This window comes from Balearica regulorum, chromosome 5 (genome assembly GCF_011004875.1).
Source record: "Balearica regulorum gibbericeps isolate bBalReg1 chromosome 5, bBalReg1.pri, whole genome shotgun sequence".
NCBI classification, from domain to species: domain Eukaryota; kingdom Metazoa; phylum Chordata; class Aves; order Gruiformes; family Gruidae; genus Balearica; species Balearica regulorum.
The window spans coordinates 70,017,112-70,034,004 of NC_046188.1; the positions used below are offsets into that span (position 1 = coordinate 70,017,112).

Sequence of the window (16,893 nt, forward strand, 5' to 3'; positions counted from 1 at the left end):
GGTTCAAAGTCCTCCCTTAGCTTTGTGAATGAGGGGCTGGGTCCAGAGAGGCACAAGCCATCTCCTCCAGCGCTGCTGAGTGCTTTCAACTCTCACTGACTTCCAGCTACGGGATTTCGAAGGGAATGGAGAGCAGGCTTGGTCGCTCACCTCATCTCCTTGCAGATGACCCGTCCCCAAGCCGTGGGAGTTAAGCAGGCTGCTACCATGCCTGGCTCAAGCAACGTGGAGTTGCGGGATGGTCTTGCCATGGTTCAGCTGCTTGGGGGCTGGTAGTGGAGGTGAGGCTGGCAGAAGCGTTAATGCTTCCTGAGTAATAGGGACGCGTTTAATTCTCTGCCCAAAAGCCAACACGGGCTGTGCTACGTAAGAGAACGGGGCTTTGGTGGTTAGAGCTCTCCTCTTCACCCCAAAAAGGCAAACCTTCTTGCCTTTTTTCCCAGACAGGTGGGAATGACAAGTGAAGCGGGGGTTAAGGAAGAAGATTTGAGGATATATAAGGTCTTTCCTGCTGTCTCGGGCTCTTTCTGCACAGCATTGCTGCAGGTCAGACGTGGTCAGTGGCTGTTTGAGATGGATGTTTTCAACTGGAGGACACCTGGAGCATGAGGATGGACTTGTGTTGCAAGTATAACTTCAGATACGTAACCCCACTGTCTTGGTTGAATTCTTTCTTGCTGACAGCCTGTCAGTGTGGCAGTTGAGGACCCCCTGGAAATGGTCTCCTTTTCATGGAGGAGGGGAAAACCCTCTGTGTGAGCCTGCGCTCAGCACTGCTGTGACCTTACGCACATCTGTAGCCCAGACCCCACGCCGAGCAGCTGCTCAGTCTTGCAAAGATGCTGGCTTTTCCTTGAAACAACGTGGGGAAGATCGTAGGGCTTGGGGCTGGTCTCTGCAGAGGGAAGAGGACCTTCTAACGGTGATGTGCTATGGTAAAGCTAACAATGACTCATCCTCTCCATTCGGTGCAGGATTGATGCAGCTTTCCTCTGCGCACACAGGAGACAGATGAATAGATGTATTTGCTAATCTGGGGGAGGTTGAGGCATTAAAGGTGCCCTTCAGGAGCCGAGGAAAGCCGTTCCTTACGTGGGCCCTGTTGCTTCGGCTGGGGCCAGCTTGTTGCGCTGGTGAGTCTGCGCCGACCTTGAGAGCTGCCACCAGCAGAAGCATCCCGGGAGGGCTGCGGTGTTTGTGTGCTGTGTCCTGCAGCAGCAGGGATTTGGAGAGGAGTTCTTTTCCTTTTTCTCCTTGATCGCTGGTTTTGTGATTTCTGCTCCCTCTTCCCAGCCTGGGAAAGAGCTGGTTAGCTGCTGGCAAGTGAAAACCTCCCTGAAAAGGCACAGTTTGCTAAACAAAGAAATAGCATGGGGGGAAATGAAGCTTCTTTCTCACAAAACCTTGTTCTCAAGTGCTGCTGTGTGGGAGGCAGAGGGGGAGCTGGAAGGGGGAGGAATGGGTAGACAGGCGGAGACAGCAACTGAGGAGGAGAGAGAAGGAAGGAATAAATAGATGAGGAGCTATAAAGAAGAAAGCAAAGGTGGAGAAATAGGCCATTAGAGAAAAACTTTGAGTGATGGAATGAGGGAAGAGGAGACAAAGGGCTGGGGGGAAAAAACCCTCACACCTGTATGTGCAGGCGTAGTTTTTGAAAATGAGGAAAGCACCTTTCTTCTCAGTCTGTGGCACACGGAGGTGCTTAAAGATGAGCACGCGTCCTTGAGAGCACAGGACTGGATTAGGGAAAGGAGAGCGAAAGGAAAGAGGGGATGATACCCAAGGTGGGGAGTCTGCTTGGGAGAGGTGGCTAACAACACACAGAAGAGGGTTAAGTGTTGTGATGGGAGAGGATGTGCTGCTGTGTGAGCGCCCTGGGTCTGGAGGAGGACAGCATGGATGGCTGCAAGCCAGCACGATGCTAACCCTGCCAGGGACGCTGGCAGCTGTGCTGCAGCTGGTGGGGCAGGAAGGGTGCTTGAGCATCACGGGTGCAGGGTTTGACAGCATCAGCTCAACCGAGCCAGAGGGTCTGGAGAGGTGCTGGGTAACTCCGTGGCTGGTTCCAGGGATGGAAAACCACTGACAGAAAGCACTTTCACCTGGACACTTAAGAACTGCTGATATTGATTTTCAGCTTAGTTTGGTTTCTACACCTTTTAAAAACCTTTTCTAATCTGCGTGAGGGGCTTGCATGGCTTTTAGTGGAAACTCACTTAGAAATCAAGCCATTCTTTAACGAGCTGTTTGTAGCGCTGCAGGACAGGGCTCCACGGCACAGCGTGGGCTCTGAGCAAAACCAGCTTTCCTGCTTCCAGGAATCTGGAAACCAGATCTGATCAATGAGGAGCGTGAACAAGAGAGGATGTGGTAAACTGAGGTACCTGGGCTGTGCAGAGTCCCCATTTCTCAGCAGAGGCCAGCTTCCCCCTCCACGATTTACTTACCCCTACCATTTCCACAGGCTGCATGGAGCTTTCCTTGGGAAAGCAGCAAAAGTTTAATGTGTGGTTCATATACTATAACTGCACAAATACTAGAGAACGTGTGAGTAGCCCAGCTAATTGATATCAAAGCGACTAAGCAGGTAATTTAATATTTATGACATGATGAATCTGACTCTCTCTGCTTTAACCTCTAAGACTGCTTCAGTCTTGGGCTCCACTTACCTCTAGTACAATGATGGCACGAAGAAATAGTAAAAAGAGGATAAATTGCTCCCAAACCAGAAGAGTAGAGTCCTGTGAGTGTGTGCAGCTTCAGCCCTGGATCCGCATAGGACTTCTCCTGAGCAGAGCAGTATGAATGCTCTTTGGAGGCAGAAGGAAGGAAAAGGTGAGGCAGGTGGTATCTACAGAAATACCACGAAATGAGCAAGGAGAGGGAAATAGTCTTACACTTGACCAGGACTGTATGTTTATCTGCCAAGCCACAGAGAAGATCTGAAGCTTGGGGAGCACCTGGGATTGTGTTTGTGCGGTACAAGATGCCCACGTGTATGATACAGCTTCAGTGGAGCACGAGGGGAGAGTGGTGGTGTTTGGGTTTCCAAAACGGTTTAAAATCACGACTCAGAAATGTAAGTATTGCTCAGCTGCGGTCGAAGAGGCTAAGCTCCTTTACACCCAAAGTAGATCTGACCCGTGTAGAGCTGCTAGGGGAATTTGATTGCTGGTTTTTAAACAAGTGAAGGGCTGGCTTGATGTTTATTCCCTTGAAGGAGCTTGGAGCTAGACCGAATAGAAAATCTTAGGGAAGAGTAGCAGCTACCCTGCTTAATGCTGGACATGAAACCCTGGGGGCAGATTATCTGCCTCTCGCTTTTCGACGGTTTATTTCAAAACTGGCCAGCTTGGATCATCTAACACCTTTTGGAGCCTTCAGGCTCCATCTCAGGAAATACTACCCAACTAAAATTCATCCTCTCTAAGGGAGGTGTGTAAGGTAGGTCTGTGAGAAGCTTTCTAGAAGTGCCTGTCCCATCTCTGTGCGACAGGAGGAGCTCAGACTGCTCTCCTAGGCTGGCTGCCAGCCTTTCAGACAGCCTTTTCAGTGTATTTCATGTCTGGTGCAGCACGTGAGCTGTGGACTTCCATGATTTTGGTGCTGCAGGTCCCTTGGTCAACTCCAGTTGACTGGTGTTGGAGAAGACTGGCCATCAAACAATGGATTACAAGGGAGAGCAGGAGAAGGAGGTAGCTTCTATCTTATGCGAAGCCGTAAGCTGTTGCCCAGCTTTGCTCTGGACCCAAACACAGCATTTCTGTGAGTCGGTTTCCTCCAGGCCAGTGTTTCTGCCTAGGTGGAGATTAAAACACCGTGTTTGTTAGCCTGTTTCCCAGCAGAGGCAGCAGCGCAGACCATTGCTGCAACCCCGGGACCTTCTCCCTGTCATTAAAGGAGTGATCTGCACTCTGAGCCACATTGGAAGAAACATCTATATCTGCAGAGGTTTTTGAGGAGCCTCTTGATTTCTAAATCCAGACAGCTAATAAGCTCGTATTTCACTTAGCAGGCAGAAAGCTCTCGGCAGGCTCCTGGCAGCGCTGAAGGTCAGCAGGGAGGTAATGAAGCAGGAGACTCAGACCTGACGGCTGCCTCCTGTTTACTCGCTATTTCCCAAGCTCGAAGTTGATGTGGTGCTGCACCGTCGGACGCCTGACAGCGAGCTGCCCAGCGGCTGTCTCTCCTCCCCTCCAATTGTGCAGAGGTGTAGCCATGGAAGCTCCATCTCCCGGCTCACCCTGCCCTGCGAGGCTTGCTGGGGTGATGGTTTTGCTGTGTTTTTATCATCTTTTGAAGCCCGCTTTGTCTGTTTGCTGAATTCTCTGGATGCAGCCATGCTTTTCCCTGCTTTCATCAGTTCCCTGGGGAGAAATGGCTCCGGCTAATCTCCTGCAGTACAGCTGATATCCTGCTCAGCTCCGTAGGCAAGCCCAGCTAACCACTGCAAGGAGGAGACAGGAGTGAGATCTCTCAATCACCGAGAGATCCAGCTTTACAGTAAATTCATGCAGTTGCACTGGAGTCAATACACTGGTTTGCACCAGCTGAGGACGTGGTTCTTGCCTTATTTTGCTGTAGCTCCGGCAGAAATGCCGACAGCAATAATCCTTGTAGCTCTGATACCTATAACTGAGGAACTAAGCCTGTCTGTTTTTTTTTTTCTGCAGTATCTATCTGGATGGAGACTATCACACAAGATCACATATTAACTGCTTTCTAAATCTGAGATAATGCTGCAAACAGAAGGGTAGAGGGTGAGATACATGTGGGGAAGAGCTATCGATCGACTTTCCCAGCGAACAAAATGTTCTCTCCTTACCCAAGAGGAAGGGAGCTGTGAGGAGCAAATGACAAGTATGATTTATTTGGTTGGACATGAGTATATCTTGTCACTGACAAATGGCGTCACGTACGTGGCCAGGATGGACTTGTCTTGATTGCACGCGGAGCAGAGTTGTGGCAGCCATTAGATGATAGTCCAACTTCTTTGATGTTTTTGCAGGTACAGGCACTGTAGTAGATGCTTTGAATGCAACTCGCAGTTACTAAAGGAGGAGCCAACAGTTTTCCAGTTTTGTCTTCTGTCCTCCTTCATTCCTCCCAGGTAGAACGGCACTGGCTTGCTCTGTCCTTTCACTCACCTCTCATTGCTTTGCTTTCTCTTCCAGGTGCTGTATCATGTCCAGATAGGACACTGCCAGCGTGAGAATCATCCCCAGACAACCACTCCAAGGGGCTGAGCTCAGGTGGCTCCTCTGCTTCCTCCAGCAGCCGGGTGAAGGAGAAGAGCTGGGATTGCCCCGCGCACGTGGCCTCCAGTCGCTACCCACAGCACTCGTAGGGATGGATTCCAAAGGCAATGTCCGAAGCGGAAACAAACCCGATGCCAAGGCTCCTAGCTCTGGAAAGCCAGAAAAGCCCAACCCTGGCCCTGCCACGAATGCAGACAAGAAGGAGATCCCCAAAGAGCAGCCTGCTCCTGCCTCTGCCACCAAGAAGGCAGGTGGCGATGCTGCTGTCGTGAACAACCACAGCAACCTGAAACCCAGCCCCGCTGCAACGGAGACACAAGAGGCCACCGGCCAGTCCCCTGACTCTGACCACAAGGGAAACAGCTCCGAGGAGTCGCCAGGCAGCATCTTCGACAACATGAAGCCCTTGATCATCATCGGAGGAGTGGCGGTGGCTGCGCTCGCTGTGATTGTGGGAGTGGCGTTCCTAGCCCGGAAAAAATGAAGACCGAGACGGGGTGGGGATGAGAAACCGAACCCAGCTGTACAGCTCCTTTTGAGACAAATGCATGCAGAAAAATTCTATACATATCTATATATATATAGAGCGAGCTAGATAGGTCAACAACAAACACCAACTGCAACGCCAAGAGTCTTGTTCAAGACAACTGTGCCAGTTTGACCCAGTGTGGGTAACTCCATGCACTCAGTGTGTTCTTTCATGTAATATATCTTGGCTTATACCACTGTGTATAGATTACAGCTTCTCCTGATTGGTGTAAATGACGGTGTCCCCTCCCCTCCTGTCCTCCCTGGGAGACACCCCCACCTCTCTTGCAGTCCCCTGTTTTCAAGTCCAAAGCGTTCTACGTCCCATCCAGAGTCCCCGCTTTGTGTTTTGGTTTCTGTTTGGTTTGTTTTTAAGTTGGGTTGTGGTAAAGAAGATGTAAAGGGAGACGGAGCCTAGTGCTAAGACCCAGTTTGCCTGTCACTGTGTGTTGGGCTGGTGTTTATCCAGCACCCCCAGGGAAGCGCTGGGCAAATGCAGGCAAAAGCTGCTCCTTGACCCAAAGAGCAAAGTATGATCTCTAGTAGGTGTCTCGTGTACCTGCTGCTCATCAACCTACTCTTTAAAAACCCACCTCAAAAGAGAAAACAGGCTGGCTGTAGCTGAAGGCGGAGACTGCAGCGTGGTAGAGCTAAGTGCGCAACTTGGGACATCACACCAAGGGTTTTTGTCTTGAGCAGAGGGGCCGTACCGTGACCGACAGCGCAGCTACCAGCGCGTGGAGATTCCTGGCCAACTTCAGGCAGACAGCAACTGCCAACTGCTTGGTTTCTTGCACGTTGGCAGGCAGCCTTCAGGATCCCATGGCTCGCCAAGGTCATATGGGCAGCGTTTCGGGATAGAGAGACTTTGTTTTGGATCTAGTATTTCCTAAAGTTAGGCTGGGCTTTCCAGGATGCTGTGGCCTCAGCCCAAACTCCCTGGAGGTCAGTTGGACTCTTTCTCTTCATTTATTTGGGATTCGGATCAGGTCTTTCACCTGCTTTTTTTCCCCCCACTGAAGGCTACGGTCTCTCAGTATGTGAGAAGGTAGAAGTGGAGACATGATCTGGTTTTAGGGGCAGAGAAGACCTGGGATCCCATGAGAATAAGACTGATCTGCTTTATACCAGGGAAACCCTGTTCAAGGGCCCTGGAAGTCTGTCCGGAGAGGGGGGCAGATTTTTCACCTCCCTCCTATGACAGTAGCGGGGATCTGTGACTCCTCCAAGCTTTGGAAAGGGAAGCAAATTCCCAGCCCTGGGGAACAGCCTGGTTTCATCGGTGAGAACCTTGGCGCTGAAGCCAGACTTTGTGAAGGGGAGAAGGAAGGCAGGTGATGAGAGAGGGTGTTCAGCGCATTGGCCGATGCCCTTCCCCTAACACCAAGAGGTGCGCAGATCTCCTTTTTCTGAAAGTTTCTGTTAGACTACTCTGGGCTGCTGCACTACTGCAAAAAAAAAAAAAAAAAGAGTCTTACAAAAAGACCTTATAATTTTGTTTTTAAATTAGGTCAGAGATTAGGTGGGGTAAGAACCACAGAGTCTCCGAAGCTCAGCAGCAGTTGCAGTCAAGGGGCAGGGTTTTGGAGTGATTATTAGCAAGAGGCTGGGACAAAGCAGGGCGAGCTCAGTTAAAGAGCCTAAGTCGTACATCTTTAACTGAGCCTGGATGTCTAAATTTGGTGGGTACAGGGCCAGAGAAAGGCGTACTGCCTTTGCACTATCTGCTTCTGGCACGATTACTGGGTAGGATGGTGGGTGTGTATAACCTGATCTGGCAGTTCTCTCGGCTCACGTCTGTCTTATTGACCTCCAAATTGGGTCTGCTGAATGTGTACGGCTTCCCTAAACAAAAGGTCTGTTGCTGCAGCCTGGCTGTTCCTATGGTGAGATTTGCCATCCTCTTTTCCCCAAGGCTGATGAACTATCCCAAAGGTGCACAGCCTCTGGGACATTCAGACGCTGTCTTCTGATGAACAACAGGCTCATGCAGCTGAAGTTTAACGTCTACCTCTACCTTCACCAGTGGAGATGGGGTGAGGAGGGGGGTGTTGGGTTCACAGTGGGTTTTGGAATGAGTGCTACAGCCCTAGCAGCTTAAAGCACTCTCTGCCTGTATTGTGCATGTCTCCTCGTAGCAGTATGTCACTCATAGCCTGGAGAATTTTGTCAGGTTGAAGCAGAAGAGCCCGTGGCGGGGCAGTTCTGTAACACCACCTTTGTCTAGAGAAGTGATTTCCCCTCGTCCTGTTTTGCAGATGTTCAGAGGTTATTTTTTTGGGGGGGAAAGGGGAAGGCAAACAATAGCAAAGGAATAGGAAAGGTATTTGGAAAGCAGAGATGTGAGAGAATATAGTTCAGACACGGTTCCAGCACAGCTCCCCTGCAGTGACTGCAGCTGAGCTTTGCAAGGGGCTGCTGCATCTACACGAAGAGCCTGGGAGCACTGCAGAGCCCCAGACCCTGACCGTGCCCTGGGCACAGCCTCTTGCAACCCTGGGGAGAGACCCCATTCCATGCCAGCTCCTCTGCTCCTGCTCGCACCCCAAACTGTGCATGCCGGTTCCCATGAGGGAAATTTGGATGCACAAGCCAGGAGCAAGCTGCAGTGCAGTCCTGCCAGGAGCCTGATCTCCGTGGCTGGGAGGCCCGTGCCCGCTGGGTTCGGAGTAACGTATCCATGCCACCAGGCTCTGGATGCGGGGATGGCTGTTACCGGGCTTCCCTTCCCTCACATCTCTGAAGCGCAAAGCTCTTGGCTGGGGGAAAATTTTGCTTATGTTGCTCGTGAGGAAGGGAAATCGGCCACCCCTGCTCTGATTCGTGTTTTGCCAAAGTAGGGTGGTGATTTTCAGACAGTCACTTCTGTTTGCAGGTGGGAGGCCTGTCTTCGAGAGATGCTTGTCCCTGTCCTGCCTGCTCCCTCTCTGTCCTGGCATATGATTATTTTTTTTAGCAGTGTGTGGCACCATTACAGATACAGCATCTATCTATTCTGTCCCACCCAGCATAGATAGATACAGGGGGAGGAAAAAGAAACACCTGCTTCATTTGAGTCTTCTATTTTACTTTCAAAAGTGTTTTTATTTCCTTAACCTTTGGCAACAGAAGAGGGGGGGAAAACAGTTCTCAGCCAACATGGGCCTTAACCATTTCTGTCCCCCTCCCTGCCCTTAGAGCACTCAGGTGCAAGATCAGTGATTTCATCCAGAAACGCTGCAGGGATGGTGATGGGACCGCAGCACATCGTCTGGGTACGGACCCACGTGCGGCGGACGTGGTACGTCCTGTTCAGAAGGGATTTTCTCCTTCCTGTGATCACTTCCCATTGCTGTCTGCTCTCCAGATTTACTACCTGGAACCCACCTCTTGGGCGGTCTGGTTTGGGAAACACCTGTGTTTGTGCGTGTATGTGTATAGACACCACCCTGCCTTGAAGAATATTCTGCGTATGTATGTATACATACATATATGTTTATATTACTGCAGTCTGGGGGCGGGGGCAGAACCAAAGCAACCTGGAGGTGACCCTTCATTTGTTCCCCTGCATTCACACAAAGTGTCCGTGATGTCTTTTTTGTGCCGTTCGCATCGTGCCATGCAGCACCTGAATTCCTTTTCGGTCCTGGTTTCTTCTCAGTGCAAAGAATGTATGGCTAGTGAACTGCTGAATGTACGGTGTGCCCGTCGTGCTAGAAGCTCAGACTTACTGTTCCCCTCCCTGGATAGTCGTGTGGGCTACTCGCTTTAAAATAAGGCACTTTTAGATTATACTGAACTCTACAAGTCTGTGTCATAGCGCTTTTTGAAGTGTGGGTCTAGTGTCGATTTGAGTCGGGTAGATCAAGCGTAGATGCCATACAGCTCCTAAGCACGCAGCTGGGGCAATGCACTTCAGTCCTGACTTGCAAATAACATCCTTTTAGCAAACACCTCCTGATCTGCCTTAATGTGCCAGGCTGTGCAGTGGTTTCATTTTGAGGGGAAAAAAACCAACAACAACAACAAAAAAACAAACAAAATTGTCCAGCGAGAACTAGGCTGATAAGAGCAAATTCATCTCTCTCAGAATTGAAGCGAGATTGGAACCAAATTTGTCGAAGCAGAAGGCTTAAATGACTGAACTCGCTGTGCTAAATAAATAGTTGTCTTTTCTCGTACTGAGCACATGCCGTTATTTGCTTGATGTTATTCTTTGTGTGGTGTTTGTGATATGAAGTCCTTTAGTGATATCTCCGTGGGGAGAACGAACTAATGCTTAAAACTGATCAGATTCTGTGCTTGGGATTTGAAGAGATCTAGATTGCTAGTTTACTCTTGTGATAAAGTCTATAAATTATAAATTTGCAAACCTGACTTCAGACATTGTAGCTTATCACTAAAACTATAGATTCAGTTACTATACCTGATCTCAATCTATTTTTAAGGAGCCGTAAGTTTTAGTTGAATATAAAGATGTTATTACGCTCTCTTGGACAGCTTGGTAGAAGGTTTTTGATGCTCCTAGCTTTAAGAAAGGTGAAATGGATTACACTTCTGCTTCTTTTTCTACCAATTTAACAGGCTATGGATAAGTCCCATTATTCCTAGCAGTTCTGCAGTAGAGGGCAAACAAATCTGGAAGCCAAAGGATAACGTAGCAGTGTTTTCAGGAGGGCAAGGATGCATTCTTGCAGGCGCTGTTCACCTCTTGGGCTCGCACTTAAAGCATTGAACTGTCGCTTGCCCTGAAGCACTTTTTGCCTCCGTTAGGTTGTGTGATAAATTAAAAATGGCTTTGTCTCTGCTGACTCAAAGTTTAGGGGTTGATCCATAGGCTGCTGAAAACAAGGGGAATTTTTCCATTGGCTTCGCTATGCTCTGATCAGGCTTTTGAGATCTTACTGGCACCAGGGATATGATTGCAGGTCGCTGTAAAATGTAAAGTCATCTCAATGGCATGGTTTTTTTGGGTTTTGGTTTTTTTTTTAAACTGACAAAAATATTCCTTAGTCCTGCAGAGTGTAAGGAAAGTCTTCTCTGGTATTAACTGAGGCAGCCATGCTTATACCTACATTAATATTTGTGTATAAACAACAATGGAGCAAAAAAACCCAAACCCAGTTAGTGAGAGGAGAGGATTTCTGCCTTAAAATTTTTCCTTCCTTTCCTAGAAATGCCACTGGGGTTTAGAAATCAGCATCCTTCTAACCGTTCTTAGAATGGGTTGAAAATAACAGCCCTGAAGATTTGAGAGAAAAATTATTCTTCAAGAAACAAAGCAAAAAAAGGAAGGCAATGGAAAAAATGTAATTGAAAGGTGAAATTCCTGGAATTTCAATCAGCTCTGCAGAAAGCTTCAAGTCAGAGCTGCTGCGAGGGTACAAGAAACAGTACAGAGAAGTGCAGAGAAAAAAGCACGACATCGTTATCTCCACAGTTTTGGTAAGGGCACATTAACTTTTATACCCTATCCACATCTATTTTTTTTTCTTGAACAAAAGCAAAACCGACCAACTCTGCCATGCAAATTAACCTTTGCTAACTGACTTTTCCAAATTATTTTTTGCTGGCTCTGTTCAATGTTAAAGGGTTACTGAAGCAAGAAAAAAGACCTGAAGTTTTCTACGACCAACTTTGTATGATTAAGGGGAGCTACAAGTTTACGATTTGGGCATTTTGAAGAGCTGCGCTCTCTTTTCACATGCTTTTGCTATGAAAAGGACTGAAAATCCAACCTACTTGCACTTTGATCCTCTTAGGATGTGATTTCATGCTAGAGCAAGGATGCTGGTTCCCTTCCCAAGCTGTTTAGCGGCTTACTGTGGTCTCATTCCCTACACTGCAGAGCCGGGAGGGATCTCCTAAGCTAAAAAACCACATCACGTCTTTTGTCACAAACTGCCTGCGGTTCTGCTTTACAGGTTGGGCACCTCCCTTCATGAAGGGAATCAGCTCTGACCTGAATATTATAAATTCGGTCTATAAGTTAGTTAAATTCTCAGCGCAGGAGGCTGGAATTGGGACATTTCCTGATATTTACAGCAGAGGTATTTAGTCCTTTGCTGTTTCAGCGAGAAATCCTCTGATGCTGAAGATCTGACCCAGGCTGCTGGCACATTTGAGGTCTTATGAGTGGCACTTGATTGAGAGCTCCACCGCAGAAAGCGATGAAGCCTGTGCAGCAATCTCCTGGGCCAGGGGCTGCGGGACCACCCACGTACTTCAGGATTTGTGCTCTGTGGGTTACGAAGAAGCCAGGGGAGGGTGATGTGGTCTATCATTCTTTTTAAAACCTCTGCTGTCCTCATTCAGTTGGAGATTAGTTCTCTCCCGAAGTTTATCTACTTGAAGTATTACTTAATCATCAATGGGAAGTTATTCTTTGCTCTTTGCCCTTAATGCTACTTAAAAAATAAGGTGTCTTAGCTGTCAGGGTGAATAGGTGGCCAAAAAAAGAGGGTACTTTATCTTCGGTTTGATGAACCTAGATTGCTATACAGAAAGTTGATGTCCTTGAGCTAGATTATCTCAAATTCAGCAGCCCAGATGATGAGCCAAGGTGCTATTGAGGGTGCTGGAAGGTAACTGAGAGACTGGCTGGGAACGCGCCCACGTGCCATTTGGATGGGCTTGGCTGGGTCTGTTCAATGCCATTTTTCTTAGGCTTTTTATTGCACCTTGCTGTGCTTCGCTCACATCATGTTCCCTTGATTGACTGGCCCTGGGGAGTTTAATCTGTTGAGCAAAGGGGTTTCAGGATGACTTTTTTCCTCTTCCTTTTTAGAGCATCAGTCCAGCCTGTGCCCTGCTTTCCTTTTTAATGCCCAAATTCCTAGGCTGGCTGCTCGTGCCAGATCTTCAACTGCTACACGCTACGGGCTCCATTGGTTAGTTAATTGTTTGTACTTTACTGTTTCTTTGGCTACTGCGATGTATTCCCTTTCCTTTCCCTGCTTTCTTCCCAGGCAGCTCTGCAGGTGTAGCCTCTCCACAACTAGGCAAAAACCCTGCCTGAAGGCAGGGGCAGGTTTTTGGGTAGCCCCACTCAGAAGATAGAGGCAAATGTTCAGCCACTGAGCACCTAAGGGGAATGCAGAGAATGTGTGAAGTTTTCATCTGCTGGGTCTGAGATTGCAAGATGCTGAGGGCTCTTGTCTGCCACTGGAGCCCAGCAGATGAGGAGACCACAGCTGGAAGGTCCCTTCCTTGTCCTTGCTCCTCCATGTCAGTAAGTCACTGTGTGGCCACAAGCTCTGCTCGGGATTGAAGCCTACCTGCCTGCCAGTCAGGTGCGAGGGGTTCCGGCTGCTCTAGAGATGCTGACACAGCACGAGCATGCCCTGCACTTGGCTGAAGCTGACGCTTCTGCACTCCTCCAGTTGTTGGAGCACCAAAAATGCAGGTAGAGAAGAGAGGCTCTCAAGCTGAAGTCAATGACCTGCATTTCTGCTGGCCTCGAAGAATTGGCTCACGTGCCGGGGCATGCTGCAGGACTGAGGACACAGAACACTGCAAGGATTTTTCCATTTGCATGAACTGCTCAGGCATTACCATGTGATAAATAACACAAGGCTGCTGGGCGTCGAAAATGCACATCCCATTGCACTAACCGTGATAATAAGCCGATACCCGCGACCTGCAAGTGCTGTGACAGATCACAGGCGGTGGCTTTCCGAATGCACGGGTTCGGCTCTACCCTGTGCTCGTTGCTTTGTGAAGTGTGTGCTCTGTTCAGGTCTTCTGACATGCAGTACCTGGGGACTCGTGCTCTCTGCTCTTTGATACTATGCTCTTCAAACTAAATAGAATTTATTTTTTTTTCTGAAAAATGTAACTTGGGGTAAATAGGATTTGGACCAACATGTCACTCCTGCTCTTTTCTCTTTCGGTTGCTCCCAGCTTGAAATTCACAGACCATTCCATTCTTTTTTCATTTCTCACAATGCCAAGCCCCAGGGCAGCACACCAAGAATAGTCACAGGCTCGTTCTGTCTGTGCGTGACGGTACCAACGCTCCCAGCAGGAAGAGAGGACTCTTTAATCATCTTTGCAACAGTGAAGACCTGCATTGTATCCCTGGTTTTGCCACAGCAACTTCAAGCAGTCAAGTTTCTGGGGCACTTTGCTGAGAACAAGGGTGCCATACAATTTTGTCATGTTAAAACTAAACCAACAAGCAAATAATTTGGCTTTACTAAGTTTTGAGCAGCCCTTCTTAAACCTGGTGCCTTTTCCTGAGTCACTGGTTAGGACCCTTTCAATCAAAATCTTTAAAAGGTGCAATCTCAACTCTCCAGTGAAAACCAACTCTCTCCTAGTGGTAGGTGCAGGTTGTTTACAAACTTGTGGAGAAACTAAAATTGTAGAAAGGGAACTCGAAGGTCAGATTACAGGGGATTATTTTTTTTTCTGGTTTGCTTGGATTCTGTTACTTTTCCAGGGACTGATCCAAAGCCCTCAGAAATCAGAGGGAAAGCTCAAACACCAGTAGCGGGCAAATGCCTGCTGCTACCTTGGAAACCACAGGCATCTTTCCGATGACATCGGTGGGTTTTAGGTCAGCCCCTGAACGTGTTTTTCCGAACGATAGTAATTTTCAGAGTGACACCTTGATTTCTTCCCTGTACAAACAGACCTGCTTGTCACTTACACATATTTACCTGTGTTCAACATACAGGTTTGGGTTTTTTTGGGGTTTTTTTTTTTTTTGGCTTTCAGAAACAATATGCTGCTAGACACATTTCCTGGAGGGAAATGGACACCTACCTACACACAAAGCTATACAGCTAATTTATACCTTGTTGAATTTATAATCTTGTCTATGCTTCTATGGACACTTTGTATGGGCTGCAGCTCAAATCCTAAAATAGTCAAGAATTTTTCCTTTCCCATATAGTATTCTATTTACTTTGACTTTAAAAAAAAAGCGTATAAATGCAATAATGCAGGTAGACTAGAAATACTAGATTGAAAATTAAAGTAGTTTAGCTTGTCCCATTGTGACTGACAGTGTTGTACGACACCCAACGCTGTACCCTAACATTTTTCAGGCTTTCTACGTAGCTGAATCTAGTATTAGCTTTGAAAACCCATTGTATGAGTGGTGGGTGGATGGGTTGGAAACGTGTGCTCTCTACACGCTGTATGTTACTCACATCAGAAGCTGTATGGCCACTCCATATGCTGTGAAACTGTAAATGATTCCCAATACACCTGTAACTCTTACCAGGATTGTGAGAAATAAACTATATATAGAGATATATATACACACACAGATATATTGTATAATTCCTCATGTGACCATCTTTGTGTATGTGAGGGTGTGAGTGAAGATGGCTGTTCTCCCTCTCACTCCTTGCTCATGCCCATGTTTCCTGCAGGCTCAGTATTTCCTAGGGCTAGTGATCCCAGTGAGGACTGTAAGAAAAGGCAGTCCCTGCCCCAGAGAAACTCCAGCCTGCCCGAGGACAGCAGGCAAAGGAAGATTATCATTGTTCCCACGTGGGAACTAAAGCGTAGAAGTAAAGAGAGCCACAGAGGAAACCTTTCTGGTCCTGAAGATCCCCTGTCCTGCAGGCTGGTCTCCAGGCTTCGCTGCACTCGTTTGCTGTAACCTGTCCCCTGCCAAATTAGGGTGGTGTTCCGATTTGTTTGGTTTTAGCTTTAAGTTGGCCCTGGAGCAGCCGTCCTCACAAGGAGTAAAGCATCCCCTGTCCGTGGGGGTGCCCACGCATCGGTGTGAGCCAGGGATTCCCACCGACCTGTCGGAGGGGAGAGGGTTTCGACAGCACGTGTCACTGCGAAGAGTTGCCGTCAGGTTACACCAGCCCCAAAGAGGGTCTCTGCAGAAATCTGCAGGTTTTTGGAAATGAAACTCTTAAGGACTGGGAAGACGAATATTGTAAACCCCTTGGAGTCAGGAAAAAGGGGCACCCTTTAGTTGCAAAAGCCTCAATATCTGAGATTTTTGCTGTAGAAACATAGCCGAGGACTCAAGTTTTAGCTTGTCTTAATATTCCTAAGAGCAGGAGCGCAAATAAATTCTTCTTTTCTGAGTCTGAACCCTGAATCTGAGAGGCTGGGATGGGAGGATGCCTGGCCCCCGCCACCCCCAGTTAGGGTGTGTGAAATAGCACGTGCATGGGGCCAGAGGCTATGTTTACAGTTATCTTGAACTATGCGCTGCTTTTCCCTGCTCCCTTCTGCTCTAGCCATCATTTAGTCCCAGAAAATGCCAATTCACTGCACTTTAAATGGGAGACACTGTGGTTCTGTTTTACCAGACCAGATTGGAAGAGGAAGCACTCGGCTGACTTAACATAACTGTAACATCCAGGCTCTAGCAAAACCAACAGTCTGTGTGAAGTAGCAAATAATTTATATCGTACTTGTGATCCTGTGCCAGTCCTAGTTACTGCTCCGGCTTGCTAACCTCCCCAGTCAAGCAGAGAGGGGCTGCAAACCTCATCTACTGCTTGGTGGAAAAGATTTCAGCAGAAGACCATTTGCAAAACCAAGCTCTGGCCACACTGCGGCATTGGCAGTGAGCAATGCAGATCACGTATTAAGACATCGCTGTATCATTTATTAATCTCCCAGCACCTGAGCACTCTCACGTGCCTTTTTTTCAATGTCTTCACCTTAAATCCTTGTGAAGTCCTCTCATGCTTTGTGTTTTGGGCAGTCTAGGGAAGATGGGAAGAGCTGAAGGAGCAGGATTTGAGGTGGCAGTTTGCTTTCTGCTCTCGGATATAGAAAAAAAAACCCACTGGGTTCACAAGCAAGGAATAAGGAACATTAATGCGATGCTCCATGCTGTAAAGGCTTAGGCTGCTGGAGTGGCACTAAGTCCCCTGCACGGTAGCTAACCTGAATAGTGAATGATACGATTTGTGGGGTTTTTTTCTTAAAAAATCATTTTCTGGTAGCTAAGCTGGAGCAAAGAGAGAGGAACATCCAGGTGTCTCTGCGGTTAACCAGCCTATGGTTTCAGAATGTGCTTTTGGAGAGAAAAGGCAACTGACGGACAGATGATTGAAGAGATGGACAAGCAGAGAGCCTGATGGCATAAGCTACATTTCCTTTAGGAAACCAGGCTAGAAATTAGGTCCTTTCAAATAAATAA

General features: G+C 48.0%; 1 protein-coding gene across 5 annotated transcripts in view; it reads left to right on the forward strand.

Annotated features, from left to right (window-relative positions):
• Nucleotides 1–15,046, forward strand: part of CEND1 (cell cycle exit and neuronal differentiation 1) — a 21,918-nt gene extending 6,872 nt beyond the window's left edge. For 4 of the 5 annotated variants that reach the window (XM_075755603.1, XM_075755607.1, XM_075755604.1 and 1 more), the window contains exon 2: nucleotides 5,175–15,046. In XM_075755603.1, coding sequence (XP_075611718.1) covers nucleotides 5,350–5,742 — 393 coding nt within the window. In that variant the 5' untranslated portion in view covers nucleotides 5,175–5,349 and the 3' untranslated portion in view covers nucleotides 5,743–15,046. Of the gene's footprint in view, nucleotides 1–485; nucleotides 936–5,174 lie in introns of those variants that run through there. The other variant, XM_075755605.1, reaches the window with a different exon arrangement.
• The last annotated feature ends 1,847 nt before the right edge of the window (nucleotides 15,047–16,893 follow it).